Genomic DNA, 18549 nt, shown 5'->3' on the forward strand with positions numbered 1-18549 from the left:
AAAAAGAAATAGAGAAGATACGAGGGAAAAGAAGGATTGAGGAATTTCATATTGAGATGGATTTTAACAAGGTTATTAAGGGCATTTTTGGTAAAACATCTCACCTCTCACCTTAGACTCTGACCAAACGGCTATGTTGGACGGAAGGACTACGAATTTAAACGGAAGAAAAAATGAGAGACTTAAGTGTTGGGTCATCAAAATAGAGAGACAGAAGTGTTAATTACGTTAAATCTCAGGGATTAAAAAATAATTTTCCTATAAAAAAATCTAAACGTTAATCACTTTTTTCACATTTATATTTTAACCTTATTATTCAAATTTCAACCTTAAAATCTTGGACAATGAAATCAATTAGTTTACATTTACTTCAATTTTAGTCATTTGCCTTAATCAATTTTGATAACAAAATTTTTTTTTAATTCAAGTGTTTTTTATAAAATTTAGATATATTAATTACGTGTCTTATAAATTATTTAAGATATTCAATATTTTTATTTTGAACACCTATGTAATAAGTAAACTTGTGATATATATTAATTTATTAGTTGATCTCACAAAAAATTATATTTCATATCAATAATACTAAATAAATAAAATATTATATATTTTATACTATAATTTTTTCCATTTTAAATATTTGTTCAATGTGTATAAAAATGAGAATGAAAAGTAAATAATGAAATTAATAAAAAAGATATTATTAAAATAAAAATATATATTTTAAAGAATATTATATTAATTAAATAAAATTTTAGGGATTATATTATAATTTTTTAATAACTTTTCAGATTCAATTTAATTTTCTTATTTATAATTGAGACAAAATAAAAGATTTTAGTTTTATTATTTAAAATTTAAAATATAAATATGAATTACGGTAAATATTTTAATTTTTTTATTTAATAAATTTTTTTAAATGGCATAACATATGCATTAAAATTTTTATCAAAATTGACTAAGGCAAATGGGCAAATGGCTAAAATGAAATAAGATATATTGATTAATTAACTAATATATTTTTTGGGTTTGAGGATTAGTTTAATTTATGGATTAGACAAGCTCTAAGGTTTGTTTCTCATTCTGTCTGTTCAGCTTTTAATGCAATTTATTTTGTATAGTAAAAAAAAAAAAGGTAACTATTATGTTTAGAGACAACCAAAATATGGATTCCGGGTAATCTAAATCATCAAACTATAAATTAAAAATATTTTTAGACTACAATAAATTTATTAATTTTAATTATTTATAATACACAAATAATTAAAAAATATAATGTATTATAAATATATATTTTCTCCGAACAAACTTTTATTTATTGTTTTGCATGGTGATTGAGAAAGCAATTAAATCACTTAAATTATAATATATATTTTAATTTATTTGACTAAATTATCATTTATTTCATCTAATTGTGTTAATTTTAATTTTTTATTTTTTTAAATGGGGATCAGAATTTTTTTTTTTTTTGAAATAGGGGACCGGAAATTAAGAGAGTAAAACCTGATACCTCTCATATTTACTCAGATTTACTTTATCACCGGACTAAGTTTGTGAGTGTAATTGCGCTAATTTTAATTAATCTGTTATTCTAAAAGTGATAAAATTAAGAAATAGAAATAAAAATGTTATAAAGGGGTTTTGAAAATTTATAAAAATACTTATCATATTTAACTAAGGTAGACTTGGAAAAGAAAAACTAATACTTTGGTGACTTCTTTTTAAAATGATAAAAATTTTAAGGAGAATAATTCTAAAAGGTGACAAATAAAAGTGAATGAGAAAAAGTATACACTCTCATTTCCATTTAATTTAATTTGATATCATTCTTAATTTGATTAAATTCTAAAAAAAATAGTGCATACCCTAATTAAAGATTCTGAATATTGATTAAACAATATATATAAAGAATGCGAGTAGGAAATTTATAGAAAATGCATGCTTAAAAGAAAAAATAATGTTTTTATTTTTATCAGAAAAAAAAACCATGAAAATGGGAATTCATGATTTTTTTTGGTACTACATGACGTAAATCCTGGGAATAAATCTTTATTTTTTAACTATGACCTTCAGACAACTGATAACAGAGACCTTCACTGTACAATAATAATAAAATCCTGGCTCTACGTACATGAAATAAATTTATTAAGAAAACAATCCTTGGCTTGGCATTCTCAACCATGTTCATAACTCCCAACGTCTACATCTCTAAAAGCAACTTGGGTGCAAGCGAGAAGTCAAAACAAGTCTCTTTCAACCTCCCTCCTCTATAATATTAACTGTCCTCTCAAGCTTCGCCTCAGGCGTCACAACCATATTATTATTATCGAAGATCAACACACCTTCACCATTACAGAGTTCAATGGGGAGCAAGTCCAATGAAGGATTTGGATATGGATTTTTGAAGGAATCAGGATGATGTTATTAGGTAGATATAAGCATGGTCTCTACAGCTTGATGAACACTCTTAAGGAGCTGACCTTTGTCAGCAATGAAAAGAAAACAGTTCTAGAACACCATGAATTTTGAGGAAATGGTTAATGTAAGAAGAGTGACAAATGATAAAGTAGAACATAAAGTTTTGCACTAGTATAAAATATTGGCAGATTGAGTCTCCACAACATGATTGAGTCTCCACAACATGTCCGATTTTGAAATAGCTAAAAAAATAGAATTACATTACATGGGGTGAAAATAACCATCAAATAAAATTTCTATGTACTGCATGTGAGTTTGAGTTCTTTATGAAAATCTTGACAATAGTGTTTGCTGTGCATTAATCAATGGCAATGATGAGGAAACCAACAGATACATACATGAGAAAAACAGGGTAAAGAGCAAGAGCCTTTCTTCTTGGGTTGACGGCTGAACTCATGAATGGATAGGCAGCCCATGAGCTCCAAAACAAGGTCACACACACCACCACCATTTTTACTATCACATTGTCCTTCAACATACAGATTAGGGCTCCAACGTCCAGAGGGAAGAGACAATAACCTAGAAGGCTCAGACTTTGGAAGAAAATTATGTGTCCACCCTGAAAACAACAAATATGATTATTACGTGTGAATGCTTTTATAATTCCCAAGATATCAAACATTATGGTAAAAAATACCTTCTTTTTATGCAACAAAAATGTTTTAACATCTAGAAACAATCATCACACGTTTAAAGGGAACATACCACCTAAAATTTTAGAAGTCTGTCCACCTAAAAAACTTACAGATAGAGCACGTGCACATGTGCTTGCATAAGAGAGAGAAAGAGAGAGAGAGAGAGACTATTTACCAGTAGCAGGACATTCAGAGTCAAGATTACAGCCCCAGCTGCAAGCAGCGCAAATGCAACAGCGAAAACCTCAGACTGGAAAATAACATGGAAACTGTTAGAGAACCTAGGCAGACTCCATCACTTTAGAGAACCTATCCTTTTCTCAGAAAACAAAGGCAAAGCAGAGGAAGTGCAAGTATGAAAAGATTATAAGAGAATAACCTAGCCAGCTTCAACCATGTTAGTTGCATTCCCACCAAAAATGAAGTGTTAGAAAGTATGCCTATAGGCACAAAATGGATGGGGACAAGATTACAAGCAAAACAAAGATAGACAGAAGCAATTCAATTCAACTTTATTTGACATATTCTGCATCACATAGATGTTTTATAGAGCATATAAATGTGAAAGAAATGTTATTCATGACACAAGATCAAGCTTAAAGACCTAATTGTTTTGAAACATTATTCAACTCAGATGTAGGTCTTGGAAACTTCAGAAGTCTTGTTCAATTGCATAAATTCCCTTTTTTTTCCCTTTCTTTATTTTTATCATGCAACAGGGTATATTTTAAATTTTTACTTCTTCTATTCATTTTACGAGTCGCTGATGGTTAGGCCACTGTTTTTATTTTATAGAAGTGACTGATAGCCAAATAAAGGTTTATCCATACATTTCTAACTTTTGCTATTTTCAACCATGAACCCTTGTGAATTTGTGATTTTACCTTTCAATAATGCTATAAAATCAGTTTTGAAATTAGTATATAATGGTAATAAAATAATCTATGTTTTATATATTTAATATTTTACAACAATAGCAATATATATTGAAAAATGAATATTTGCTAAAAATCATTATTAAGAGCCATTGATGAATTTCCAGTTTAAATAAATTAACAGAGTATACTAAGCAAGCTCAGTTTCATGAAAGATAATTTCATCAAACAAAACTAAAATATATGATGAACCTATCTGGCAAATATGATAACACTGTTTAGATGCTTGTCTATTAACCAATGTCCACAGTTCAATTTGCAAAAAACTTCACGGGGTGGAAAAAAAAAATATAGCCAATCACCCATAGTGATGAGACAATTTACCATATAAGCCTACTTGTATATGCATAAATAATCTACTGTTTAACTGATTATTATGTCTGATTTAACCCAGAAATGAAAATGCAAATGTAGTTTAAAAATACAAGTCGAGATAAAAAACAAGCAGCTCAGATCTAACCAAAACCATCAATTTAAGCCTAGATGAGAAGCTAAAGCAAACTTAGAAAACATAATGTTTACTACAATATGGTGACTTAACATTAACAGCAATAGCAAGCAAAAAAAAAAAAAAGAAAAAAGACAATGCTTAACTATCAAGTTTTGCTAACTTAGATCAGAGAGGCCATGATAATTGAGCTTGGCATGAAGAGCTCTAAGCTGCTCAAAAAATAATCTCAGCAAGTTATTGAGACAATTGAGTATAACTGAAACATATTGCTAACAAGATTGTATGCATTCATACAGAAGTGGGAAACTATTGGCTTAACAGGAATAAGGGATTTAAAACTACACAATGAAAAGAGAGAAATACCCAGCAATAGCAAAGATAGGAAATTTAATAAAGGGCCAGTTCGAAGCTCGAAATTGAGCTGAAGCAGGCAACCAGAGGTGGCCATCAGTGGAGAGTACAAAACAAACAAACACATATGCACGCAAAGAGAAGGCCAATCTAATGTTTTTCTAATCATAAGAATGTAAAAAAGCAGAAACAGATTTTGTAAACAGAAACAAACAAATCAAAGTCAGTCACCTTTTTCACCGAAGCAGACCATGAAAGAACAAGCCCCAGAAACACAATGAAGAAAAACGGGCCCCAAAGATCCCAATCCCTTAAAGCCTTCCCAGGATCTTCTCTATACGGGTTAGGAAACACTACCAGCTTCAAATTACTCACGATCCTCGACAGATCTCTCTTCACCGTGTCCCAAACAGGCTCCGTCAACGTATTCGTAGCCGACCCAAATCCGGAAGCACCAATACCCGAATGAGAGTTGGCTGGCGGTGGAGGCGGAGCCGCGGGTACAGATGGTGCAGGTGACGGTTTCTGGTTTGTCGATGGCAATGGAGGGAGTTTCGACTGAATGAATGGAGAGGAAGAGACAGGGATACGTGGTGGGCTAGGCGGGCGGGCCGGTAGGACAGTTGCCGGGCCGGATTGAACGCTGGCGTTGATTAGGTTCTCGATCTCGTCGATGTCGGATTGGGAGGAAGCATGGAGAGGAATTGTGTCGCTGTGCGACATTTTTTTGTCGTTCTGGTGAGAGCTTGCCCAATCTTTTTCCCGCGAAAGTGATGGAAAATTAATGGATCTTTAAGAAGTGGAGTCGGGTACCTGAAGAAAGAAGAGCGAAATCCCGGAGAAAAGAGGGTTTAAGTTGATTTCTTTTCTAATAGGGGTGCGAAGGCTTCTTGAGCAATTAAAACGTCGCCGTCGAGGAAATCGACAAATGAAATCATAATTTGGTGGTAATATAAATGAAAGTCCCTAAATTTTGACTAAATCCATAAATTAGTCCCTCGCTATAGTTTCAATAACAAATAAATCCTTAAATTTAACTTCCATTTAACAATTTGGTCCTTCTGTTAATCATAGTAATAATTTACCATTAGGCTTTCCTTAACTTATTTGAATGACAAAAATGCACCTATTAACATATTTCATGAGTTTTATTTTTTCTTTAGTGATAAGAATGCCTCAATTAACATGTTATATCATTCGATCGATTCGGTTTTAATTCAGTTTAAAACCGAATCGAGTAGAATAAATTAAAAATTAAAATTTTAGTATTTATTAAAATTAAATCGAATTGATTTTAATAAGAAATTGAATCGAAATGAATCTATTTGATTCGATTTGATTCAGTTCGATTTGATAATTTGAATTTTTAATAAATTTTTTATTTTTTACACTTTATTTTTAATATTTTAAAATTTAATTGAAATATTTTAACTTTAATATGATCTAATCTGTCTCTATTATTAAAAATAATATACTATTATCACTAATCGGTTCGATTTAATTTTTTCAATTTTTTTCTGATCAAAACTGAATCGAACTAAAATAATTAAAATTTTTAAAATTAAAAATTAAATCAAACCAAAACAAATAAAAAATCGAATTAAAATTTTAAATTAATTCGATTCGATCAAATTTTTCTGTTTGAACCGAATATTGCTTACCTTGATAATAGGAGTTATATTTTCATCATCTCTAACTATTTAAAAAGTTTATAACTTTCTCCTATTCGTTTTTTTATTTTGATTCTCTGTTATCTGTTTCTTTTGTTCCTTCTTTCGTATTCCTCGGATTTATACTTTGCTTCCTTTTTTTGCCAACATGGAGCCTTTGCACATTTTGAAACCCAATTTGATTGTACTAGTTGACGATAATACATTACAAGCTGAAATGGACTTAAAAATGTGCAATGCATGACACATGGACCAATTAAAGCCATCGATTCTAATCTTGTGTATGTTCTATTTTCAGAGCAAGAAAAGGGTAAGTGGAGGTTGCATCTGTATATAGCAATTTGGTATTCTTGTGCGAACCCACTGCAAAATCTAGATTAGGATTGAACGGTAGCTTTCAATTGGGTATCAAAAATGGGCAAAGCATGGGCAATCGAAAGAATCTGGGAACACAACCTCGCCATTAGAAGTCTGCAAGCAAAGAAATCAATAAATCTCCTAATTAGAGAAGATGAGAAAAACTAGACTAACTTTTTTTATATAAAGAAAATATAGGTTAAATTTGCTACTCAAAGACAATAAAAAAAAATCTAGACTAAATTTTTTTTGTTAAAAATTCATCCAAAATGATTCAAAATTGAAAATCACCATGATAAAAAAAAATATGGGCCAATATAAAAAAACGTAGTTTCAGACTATTGGCTACCACAGTTGATTTTAATGCATTTTGTTGAATCATGGTGCAAATATCCTTTCATGGTTGCTCCTACGTTTTCTAAATATAATTTTATTCTTTTAACACCTTGAATCAATCGAAGATAACTTGATTTCTCATGATTTGAAATTTTTTAGATTGTATCTTTAAAGAGTGCAAAATTTTTATGAATAACTTGTTGTTAAAGAATTTTATCATTCCCATACTCACATCATTCATTTCTTTTTTGAAAAGATTCGTTTTGAAATTTTCAGCTCTAGATAAAGGAGCATCAATCATAGATATATTCGTGTTTGTTGTCTTAAGCAATAACTTCAGAGGAAATTTAGATTTCATTGGTTTTTAAATTTTGTATAGGCTTATCATCCTTAATCTCTTCTACTGTGCAACTTTATAATTAGATCCAAAACTAATATTAAGGTCATGTTGAATAATATCACCATCAAAATCATCATATTGAGACTCAACATGTTCTCGATTAATGATCTCCTCTTTAAAATAGTTCTCCTCAAATATGATTTCAATCTCAACATGATCATATTGTTGTAGTAGCAGTTGAGATTACTATTCTTGCTACAGTAGAAGTTTCTCTAGGACTTTTCCTTGTTCATAGAATCATATGATCCATGCCTTCATGAGAACAAAATCTTTACGTAAGAATTTGAAGATGTCTAATTGATCCATTGATTGGAACTCTCTTGGATTTTCTTCTCCATGTCATTTTTTTCTTTTTTCTTTAATAGAAAGATAAATAAAATTTTTCTTTTTTTAAAAAATAAACTACAAAACAAATGGAGATAATGAAATAATGGGACAAACTAAAATTAAATAAAAAATTATAAAACGTAACTAACAATTAAATATAGATAAATAGAAATTTTTTATCACCATACTTGATATCAAACTGATGCGGAATCTAAGATCAATTTATAATTAAGAATCCTGTCATACAACTTAATAATAAATGAGGCAAAGATAATTTCTAATAGTTACTCTACCACACTCTTAATCAATTAATGTGATGAGAAAGGAATATTATGGAACAATAAAATTCAAATTAGAAACACTATAATGAAAAATTATTGATAATTAAATATGGAGGCATAAAGAAATTAAATACATAAACACAAAAAATTAATCATTTTTGCAATAATAAAAGAAGAAAGTTCAACTAAGAATTCTCGTTCCGTTTGAAAAAAAAAAATTTAAGAATTCTCATTATTCAGAAAATATCAATTTTAACTTATTTTATATATATATAATAAATTTTATTTATTGTAAAAAATTTTTTAATCATAGTATTAAAAGAAAAATAAAATAAATTTTAATTAAAATAAAAATTAAAATAAATTTTAATTGAAATAGAAAAATATAAAATAATTTTATTTAAAAATAAATAAATATAATCCTACTAAAAAGAATTTATTGAAATATGGATTGTCAAAAAATTTTCAAATTAGAAAAGGAGGAGAAATTTTAATTTAATAGAAAAGATATAGACTAAATTTTCTCAATTAAACGTTTATCTAAAATAATTCAAAATTTAAAATTATTATAATAGGTTAATATAAGAAAATATATATTCAAACTATTAGTTGCGACAATTGATTTTAATATATTTTGTCGAATCATATTGCAAATATTTTTTTATAATTGATCTATATTTTTCAAATATAATTTTTATTTCAAACACTTTGAACTAATCAAAAATATTTTAAGCTTTCATGCTTTACAACTTTTCGAATTAAATTTTTAAAGAGTGCGAAAACTTCTACAAAACAACTCATAAAATGTTATCATTTCCGTATTCGCATTACATTATTTATAATTTTTATTTCATTAATATTTTAATATCAATTAATTAAAATTAAATTTAGTATTTTTAATTTATATTTAAAGAATGTAAAATTATTATTTTACTAATCTTTCTAATATTTAAACATATTACTTTAATAATTTTTATTTTGAAATTTAATATTATTGTGTTTTTAGATGTTATTTTACATTTTCTTAGCAAAACCTAAAATTAATTTAAACAATAAAATTACCATCTAATTTATATATTTATTTAAAAAATTTTAATCTTATATATTTTATATTTCCTTTGTGATTTTCTTAACTAACTATAAAATTAATTTAAATAACAAAATTATCATCTATTTTAAAAAATTAAATTTTATTTATTATCAACTATTTTAAAATTTAAATACTATTATAAATAATTTAAAAGTCTAAGGGCATTTTAGACAATTTCTATTTCCTCCCTCTTTCCCTTTTGTGTTATTTTACACGTTAATGAAAATTTACGAGATTTAGAGTATAATTGATTAAAATTTAAAAATTTATAGTTTACTTAGTGATTTTTCAAAGTTTATGGTGCATTTTTTAATTTTTTTAAAAATTGAAGTTTTTTATTATTTCTTTCAAAATTAAAATTTATATATATTAAAAAATAATTTAGATTATTATTATTATAATTTTTTAGTTTTACAAATGATTTAGCATATGAATTTATTTTAATTTAATCTTGAATTAATCCACTACCTATTATCTTTTTTCAAATTCACACTAATAATGATAGTTAAAAAAAAAAGTATGTGATTAACGATATAATTGTAAGTAAAAAAAAAATATTATTTAAAAAAATACATTAAAGAAATAATTATATTATTTTATTATTTTATATTCTCAGAAGTAAATTATATGTGAAATAGTTATAACTATTTTATTATATTTTCAGAAGTAACTCTTAAATTTTTTTAATATTTTATAATTAATACATATAAATCATATTTCATTATTTGAAATATAAAATTAATTAAAATTATATTTCACATAATTTATTTTAAGAATATAAAATAATAAAATCGTTATAACTATATATATATATATAATTCAACTACATTGCTAATTATATATTTTTAAATTATTGGATTTAAAATATAAGGAAATAGATTAATTTGGAATTAAATTGAGATAAATTGGTATATAAAATTATTGGTAAAAATAAAATAATAATAATAATAATATAAATTTTAATTTTAAGAGAAATTACCAAAATTCTAATATTTAAAAAAAAATTATAGTTAAATCTAAAATTTAAAATTTAGTGATTAAAACAGAAACTTCTAAATTTGAACTAATTGTACCAAACTTAACTAACATGGAATAATAATGTAGCAATGATTTGTCAAATGGTATGAAAATTTTATTAATTTCTAACGAAAAATTTGATGTCAAAATTTAATTAGAATAAATATAAGAGCGTGAGATTTAATTAGAAAAAAAAAATGGTTGCTACTAATAAATTGTGAAAAATGGGTTAAGCTTGAGATTTTTAATTGAATGAAATTAAAATCATAAAAGCATATCATTTTAGATTTTTTAAAAATTACTTTAATTGATATTGTTTGTTCAATTTGATTAATTAAAGAATTTTTTTTTTAAATTGAGAATTGAGAATTAAATAATTTTTTTTTTAAATTGAGAATTGAAAATTGAGAGAGTAAAATCTGAGATCTCTCAAATTTACTCAAATGCACTCACTAGTCAATTTCCATTTTTAGACAAGGTTGTCTAAAATTCAATGTATGTGTGAAATTCTTAGTTATATAAAACCAGTTAATCATTTTTAGAAAAAATATCTAACAAAAATAAGCTTAATATAGTTATATGCTAAAAATCAAATACTTTAAAAAAATTCCAGGCAGGCTTTTTTTTCTTTTCTTAGAAAAAAAAAAACTTCCATATATAGCTTGACTACATTTATATAATCTAAGTCCTATAAGAGAACCACAACTTCTTTTTTTTTCGTCGTGAAATTTTACCCTTTTTTTTTTCTTTCTTTCTTAAGTATTTTCCGGCAAAATATTAAAGAGAAAGATGGAAAAAACATTGGTAAGTTGTTTCATTTTGTGTATTTTGATTTTAGAGATAGCTCCTCAATTTTCTGAAGCTTTTGAGGATAAAAGTAAATGTTATATTCCTTGTATGGAGACTTGCCAACGAGCACAATTTTCAATTGTATGTGATTTTCAGTGTTCGAGTCGTTGCGGATATTTTCCACAACGAAATTAGTGGTATGTATTTTAATGCAAAAAATTATATTTATTTATTTATTTATTAAATTATTGATATATCACTTTAAAAAAATTAATAATATTAACTATTGCATTTTGATTTGTAATTTTGTAGGATAAAAAAGGAGTATCGCTGCAGCTGCCAACAACTTTAACCCATAATGGCAAAATGCAAAATAACGTTTTGTTTCTCTTTTTAGTTATTAATTTTCAATTAATTGTTGGTGCTGTATTTATTAATCTTTATTGATTAGAATTTTCTAATGAAAGTGATTTTATTTTTACTCAATCTCATTTATTTTCTTATTAATTTTTTTATATTGACAATAATAATATATTTTATTTTATCAATAATGTATGAAATTTAAGAATGAATTTAATATTGAGTTTTGATAAGTTTAATTTCTATTTTTCTTCTCCTTTTTTATTTTCTTTTATTTTTATTTTTTTTTGGACGTGCTCCTACCGTCTTATACATGTACCCGTCAGTTATATTCACGTGGGTAGTTTATATGTGTATACCGCGTTTTTACTTCTATCAGACACTTTTTATTTATGGTGTAATAGACTTAATCGTCTGAAGTCCGATAATCATTATAAGAGTACATTCATTATTATTATTAGGAGCCTATTTGGCATTATATTTGAAGCTGAAAAAGTGTTTTTTTTATTTATTTTAATACCAGTTAAGAAATGTTTTATTTTACTATTTTATAAGTACAATATATCAAACATAATTCTAAATTCATTTAAAATCACTTTTGAATCAATCGGTAAGTGACTCAAAATCTAATTGGACAAAGCATATGTTGATCGAGCACTTGCAAGATGATGATTAACCTATGTAAGAAATCTAAGTTTTGAAAGCATATATATCCTTATCCAATGAACGCAACAAATGGTTTTTAAAAAATAGTAAAAATATCTAATTTTGATCCAGAATTATATAGTGAAGCTAAAAATGTTAAATTATATATTTAGTTTGAATTTTCACCTAAATTATATTAAAAGATTTAATAATCTTAAATAATGCCAACAGGTTAATAAATTCACACCTTTAAATTATATATAATTTTGATTTGCCGTAATCTGCCGATGTGATATAAAAGTAGCTGAATGTCACTGCTAAATTTGCGACGTTTTCATCGCAACTAAATCGGATTCAATTGCTAAATTAGAACCAAACCTTTGGGTATTGTGATTTACTAGTATCTCAAGCGGCTCTAACTCGTCTCGCACAGGTAGTCTTTTCCTCGCAGACCCACTAGTTCTGTACAATTTTTCTGATCTCGGTCTAAACTGATCAAAATAACTTTTAAACCTATTTTCCACATGATCCAAAATGTTAATTCACTAATTATTATATACGATTTCGAATTGCCGTAATTCGGCGATGTGGAAATGAAAGCAGCTGAATATCATATTAAGTCTGTGGTTTTATGCTTAATATAGTTTCATTTCAAATATATTTAATTTCTTTCAATTCATTAATCCATTGGCAAAGGAATAAAGAAAGAATGTAGATTATTTCTATCCTAGAGCACAAGTCTAGAAGCTGTTACCTTTTGTAGCACAGTTTCTTTTCTCTCAAATTCGAACCGATGTAGACCGTCATGTGTTAGTCCTCTGTTTAATCTACACGAGCTAATCTCCTTGCTAGAACACCCTTCTTTAGCCGAGAATCCTTCCTTTTCTTTCCATCTTGGTTGGCCAAACCACAAATTGGGGGAAGGTTGATCTTTGGCAAGATGAATGATGGATGGAAGTGCCTGTATCAATACTTGATACAAATTATTAACAATGGAGATAACTCTTAAGGAAGAAGGTTTATAATTTTTATAACTAATACTTCGTAATACATTTATAATAAATTTATACTTGTGTACTATATAATTTATTATTAACTATTAGTTAATTAATCTATATTTTCTTATAATATTTCATTGATTAAACTAAATATTTAAAATTATCAGTAGTTACTGACATGAGTATGAATTAAAAATTGGGTAATTTTAGAAGTTGTAGTTCTTTCAATTTCTTAAAAACCCATTTGATTAATATCCTAGAGAAAATATTTTATAGGTTTAGTAAATTTATGTATTTTATCGCCATTTTAATTTTTTATATTTCAATATAAATAGAATTAGTAATTTAAAATAAAATAAAAAGTAAATTACTTTTAGAATTTTAAATAGAAGTTTGATTAGGAAGAAATTGTGAATGAAAAGTCTCTGTTAAACTTATATTTTAACTATTAGTAGTCAATTATAAAAGACGAAGACAGACTAAATTGTGAGTGATTGAGCAATGAATAAGAGAGTAAAAATAATAATTAGTGATTGCAAATTATTTTTCTATTATTAATAGATTTATTATGGAGTAAGTTTATAATAAATCACATTGAATTTTGTGTTCTTTTATTATGTGTGGGTGATTATATAATAAATTGATATCAGAACTTGTTTCGTGATGTCAAAGATATAAGGTTGAGTCATTCAATAAAAAAAATAATTTTTAGCATGTAGCAAAATACTTTGAAAGATATGTGGCAAAATATTTTGAAAGATATCTTTGTATAATAAAGATTAATAAAAAATTTTGAATGAGAAATAACTAAGAACGATTAGGATAATGATCGAAAAGAATTTCAATAAAAGACTGTAAGTACGATTAAATTGATATTAGCTCATATGAAGTATAATATATTAGAAGAGAATTTGCCAATTATATTATAAAATAAATTAGAGAGTTTTTATATGTCAAAAGCACTCACTAACCGTTTATATTTAAAGAAAGAATTATGTTAACTTAGAGTGGAGGAAGCTATGGGTATTTGAAATCATGTTAATATTTTTAATAAATTAATCATCCAGTTAACTAGTGTAAGAGCAAAGATTGATGATAAACATAAAGTCCATTTATTTCTAAAATTAAAATCTATTTTGCCTAAAATTGAATCTAAATTTGACCCGACAGATAATAAGGATATACTTTTAACAGCGGTAAATATTCAGAATATATTTTAGCTGGCTGTAAATGTTATGAAATATTTAAATTAAGGATGAGGATGACCAAAAGAGAAGCATTTCTTGATTTTTTTTCTTTTGAATTTAAATTCTCCTATTTTCTATTGAGGAAAATAACCTATTTAAAGGATTATTTTAGGAGTGAAAAAATATCATGAGTTGAACATAATTTTTCTCTTTTTATTTTTCTCCATTCTATAATGTCTTTTTGAAGCTAATAATAAAAGAAATTTTTTAATATTATAAATTTTAATTTTTAGAAAAAATAACAGAAACACTAACCTTTAAAAAAAATTAATAATTACACTTTAAATTTAAAAAAATTATTAATTAAACCATGAATTTCTAAGTTTTAATTAATTATATCCCAACTTCATTATAATGATATGGTGATTATGTGGATTTAATTAGTAAAATAAAAAATAGGTATAATTAATAAATTGAAAAAATAATAATATTTTTTTTGGTGATTATCTTTATATATTATGAAGAGTACAATTGAGTTTAAGCTTGAGAATTTTTAATCATTATATCATTCAAGGTCAAATTTAGCCTTTTGACCTTTAAAAATTTGCCTCTATTTAAGTCTATGGCTTATGCTTAATATATTTTCATTTTAAATTTCTTTAAAATGACCATACAACCATCAACACATCCACTTTAATTTCTTTCAATGGATTTTGCCAATTCCACCGGCAAAGGAATAAAGATAAAATGTAGTTCTATACTAGCAGCGATGATTCGCCCGATTTAGTTTAAAATTAAACTAAATAAATTAAAAAAATTAAATTTAATTTAATCGATTAGACTTTTAATGAGTTTTTTTATTTTTACACCTTACTTTTAGTATTCTAAAATTTAATTAAAATATTTCAATTTTAATTATAATCTAATTTTTTTATATTATCAAAAATAATATATTATTATCACTACTCAATTCAGTGTATTTTTTAAAATTTTTTTTTTATCAAAATTAAAATAAAATCAAATAAATAAAATTTTTAAAATTAAAAATTAAATTAAATTAAATTAAAATAAATAAAAAATTAAATTAAAATTTTAAATTAATTCAATCGAATCGATTTTTCAATTTTAACCGCTTACCTCTAATTCTATATAGAATGACAATTTTATATTTATTGATATATAATTTTTTAGTAGTTTGTCATGTACAACGATAATTTTCTATAATTTTGCCCAAACTTTTCCGTATACAAAAATTTCAAGTTTGTCTTCCACAGGTATAATTGTCTTAAAAAAGTGGAAGACAAATTTGCCGCGTGTCGTGAGTTATCTTTGATTAATTAGTGTTAATCACAATTAACACTAATTTAATCAATTATTAACCATCTTATGGTCCATGGGCTAAATTTAACCATTTCAATAAGTCCAATTCTTTTATACATTAATGGGTTTTAGCCCTATCGGATAGGCTATGAGAAAATTTCTTCTTCCTTTAATTCACATCAATTGATTTATTACACAGGTTACAAAACATGAAAATGCATCACGCTTAATCTAATTTGATTTGGTTATTACTTGCAGAAATAAATTCAGATTCGAACCCTTATTTCCTTTAAATCCTTTTGAAAATAAAAACAAGAAATTCATTACATCTTTATAATTACCAAAGGCAAATTTATAATTACAATCACTAATGTATTGGTATAAAAATACAAATCCGTAATACTTGGGGAAAAAACACATACAGTTTGATACATTATTGAAGAACTAGAGAAAGTATATGAAGCAGCTCTCTAGCTAGCTAATTAAGCAAAAAGACTATTGAACTCAGAATCTCATAACATTGAAGATAATTTCAGTGCTATGGACAGAAGAAGAGCCAGGCTAGTATTTCAAATCTTCAAAATGCAATTGGCTTGCGTGCAAGAACAACCGAATTGATAACATCATTTGTTGGGTGAAAGATGGATAGAACCTCAAATCCAACCAAGTCAGGCTCTTCAACAACAGGATAAAGAAATGCTCTAGCCCCATTTGCACTTCTCACCAGCAAAATCCCTCCTTTCTTCATGTACTTTCTTATATGTCCAAGAATCTTCACTTTCTCTTCTTTGCTCATCCCTACCAATGCTGCTAAGAATATACAGTCATATTCTCCCAGCTTCTCCCTCATTTCCATTACATCACACGTCTCAAATTTCATTCTCTTCTCAAGTTCACCATCAGAAGCCACCATTTGGCGAGCCACATCATTAGCTGCCTCATCAAGATCAAAATTATCAAAGTGAGTGGCTTTTAAATGGTGGGTAGCCATTACAAGAGAGGTAAGAGGCATTGGACCAGATCCCACAAAGGCTACTTTCTTGGGTTGCACCACCCCATTCTCACTAAGAATCTTGTACTCCAAGTTGGCTAGCTTAACATAGTTTTCATAGTAAGGAAAAAGATTAAGGTTGTCTAAAGGTTGAGGTATTTTGTTCAAGAATATTGCAGATTCAAGCTCTAATAGACTTTCAGCTTTGCCACAGAGAACGATGAGGTTGTTTCGCATTTCTTGCACTTCTGGGGATAACAAGCGAATGTCTATGGAAGATGGGGAGATACATAATTTCACAAGGTGAGAGAAAAGGGTATTGACTTGCTTGGAAGGCCTTAAAGAATTGAGTTTAGATATGCTGTTGTGGATTTGAGTGATGCGAGCTATGAGTAGCTCAGCTGGGATTTGGGAGGAAGCCATTGTTGTCTGCTGATTTGGTGTTAATAAGGTTAATTTGAGCTTTGGAATTTGGAGGGTGCTGTGGAAAGAAATGCCTTGCTATGCGAGTATTTATAGGGTTAGCAAAGGAACATGAAGATCTATATATCCATTGGTTAAAACAAGAAGAGGGATGTTTCATGCCTTGGACTCCAATGTAATAACAATTCCTTTTTTTTTTTCTATGTTTAACAAAATATATAAAACAAGATATAAGAATGCAGATTTTTTATTTAATATATAATCTTCTTTTTTATATAAATATTATTTTGTTTTATTTATTAATTCGAATCTATCAAATGATATGGTGCAATATTAATTATATTTATAATAAATAAATAAAACTTAAAAGCTTCCTAAAATTAAAGTAAAAATTTTTTGTTTTCTTTATATATACATAAACCAAATAAGACTTGATTCCTTTCACACTAGATGTGTTTGTTTGCTAAGAAAATATTAAGAAGTAACCAAATAGCATAATCCCAGAAATAGTCCATGTTCACACCAACTTCATTATTGGGAGTCAAAGATCCTTAGGCATGGAGCATGCTTTATGTATACAGATATCATCAATCCTATTTTTGATGAGTTTCAGTAATTTGAATTAAATTTTAATCGAAACGCAGATTCAAATATTAAATATATTATATAAATTCAGATTCAGCTAATTTAATTTTACGGATGTCCTTATTACTGGTATCCTAAATAATTTACCTATCTTTATATATATATATATATATATATATATATATATATATATATATATTAAATTAATTATTTTAAACATGTATTAGTATTTTAATATTAAAAATAGTGATATCTGAGATTTAGAAAATAGGGTTTTACAAGGGTTCTGTAAAACTGGAAAGAGTTTAGACCGAGATGAGGATATTTCTCCTTTTATATATTTCCTTTTATCCGCTAGTGACGTGTAACAGAATGTGTGTCATTGGGCCACCTGTCTCTATCACGTTGATATGGACGTACGAAGAAATCAGATCGCTGTCCCACGCGTAACAGCCCCTGATTCTCCCTGAGCACGCATGCGGATGGTCCCACAAGGCCTTAGACTGAACTCCTTCCTGGTTCTGAACTGGATCAGAAGATAAGGTTAAGACTAGATCCAGAGGGGATCTGTTCATCGGATCGAAAGAGTTGGGCCGGTCTGATCGAAAAACCTGACTGGAGCCCGGTCTTTAAACTGGGCGGACTGGACCTGCCTCTTGGAGGAAACTTAGAAGTCTTCATATTATGGGTTGTCCTAATGGGTCTGGCCTTAATCCGGAGTGAAAAAATCCAGCGGTTATCAAATAGTATTGAGGTCATTGTCAAAAGAAAAAAAAAAGAAATTTTATGTTGTCTGCGACTCATACTAAAACTGAATCGAAACCGTATTAAATAATTATTTTTTTAATATATTTTTTTATTAATTTAAGTGATATTATGATTATATTATATAATATTAAAATTATAAAAATTTAAAATGACTA

General features: G+C 26.9%; 2 protein-coding genes across 2 annotated transcripts; both read right to left on the reverse strand.

Annotated features, from left to right (window-relative positions):
- Positions 1–2567: 2567 nt before the first annotated feature.
- Positions 2568–5706, reverse strand: LOC110630642 (protein YIP4b). The gene is made up of 3 exons (XM_021778154.2): positions 5082–5706; positions 3289–3363; positions 2568–3037 (listed from the first exon to the last, which is right to left on the reverse strand). Exons 1-3 carry the CDS (start codon positions 5571–5573, stop codon positions 2777–2779), a joined length of 828 nt encoding a protein of 275 aa, XP_021633846.1. The 5' UTR covers positions 5574–5706; the 3' UTR covers positions 2568–2776.
- Positions 5707–16038: 10332 nt separating this feature from the next.
- LOC110630877 (nicotianamine synthase) lies at positions 16039–17074 on the reverse strand. The gene has a single exon (XM_021778509.2). The coding sequence runs from the start codon at positions 17039–17041 to the stop codon at positions 16205–16207; it is 837 nt and encodes a 278-aa protein (XP_021634201.1). The 5' UTR covers positions 17042–17074; the 3' UTR covers positions 16039–16204.
- Between the last annotated feature and the right edge of the window lie 1475 nt (positions 17075–18549).

Source organism: Manihot esculenta, chromosome 14, assembly GCF_001659605.2.
Source record: "Manihot esculenta cultivar AM560-2 chromosome 14, M.esculenta_v8, whole genome shotgun sequence".
Taxonomy (NCBI): domain Eukaryota; kingdom Viridiplantae; phylum Streptophyta; class Magnoliopsida; order Malpighiales; family Euphorbiaceae; genus Manihot; species Manihot esculenta.

Coding starts and splice junctions, on each gene's coding strand:
- LOC110630877 (XM_021778509.2), bottom strand. CDS start 17,041: ATGGCTTCCTCCCAAATCCCAGCTGAGCTACTCATAGCTCGCATCACT.
- LOC110630642 (XM_021778154.2), bottom strand. CDS start 5,573: ATGTCGCACAGCGACACAATTCCTCTCCATGCTTCCTCCCAATCCGAC. Junction 3,364..5,081: donor GGTCTGCTTCGGTGAAAAAG/GTGACTGACTTT, acceptor GTTATTTTCCAG/TCTGAGGTTTTCGCTGTTGC. Junction 3,038..3,288: donor CTCTGAATGTCCTGCTACTG/GTAAATAGTCTC, acceptor TGTTGTTTTCAG/GGTGGACACATAATTTTCTT.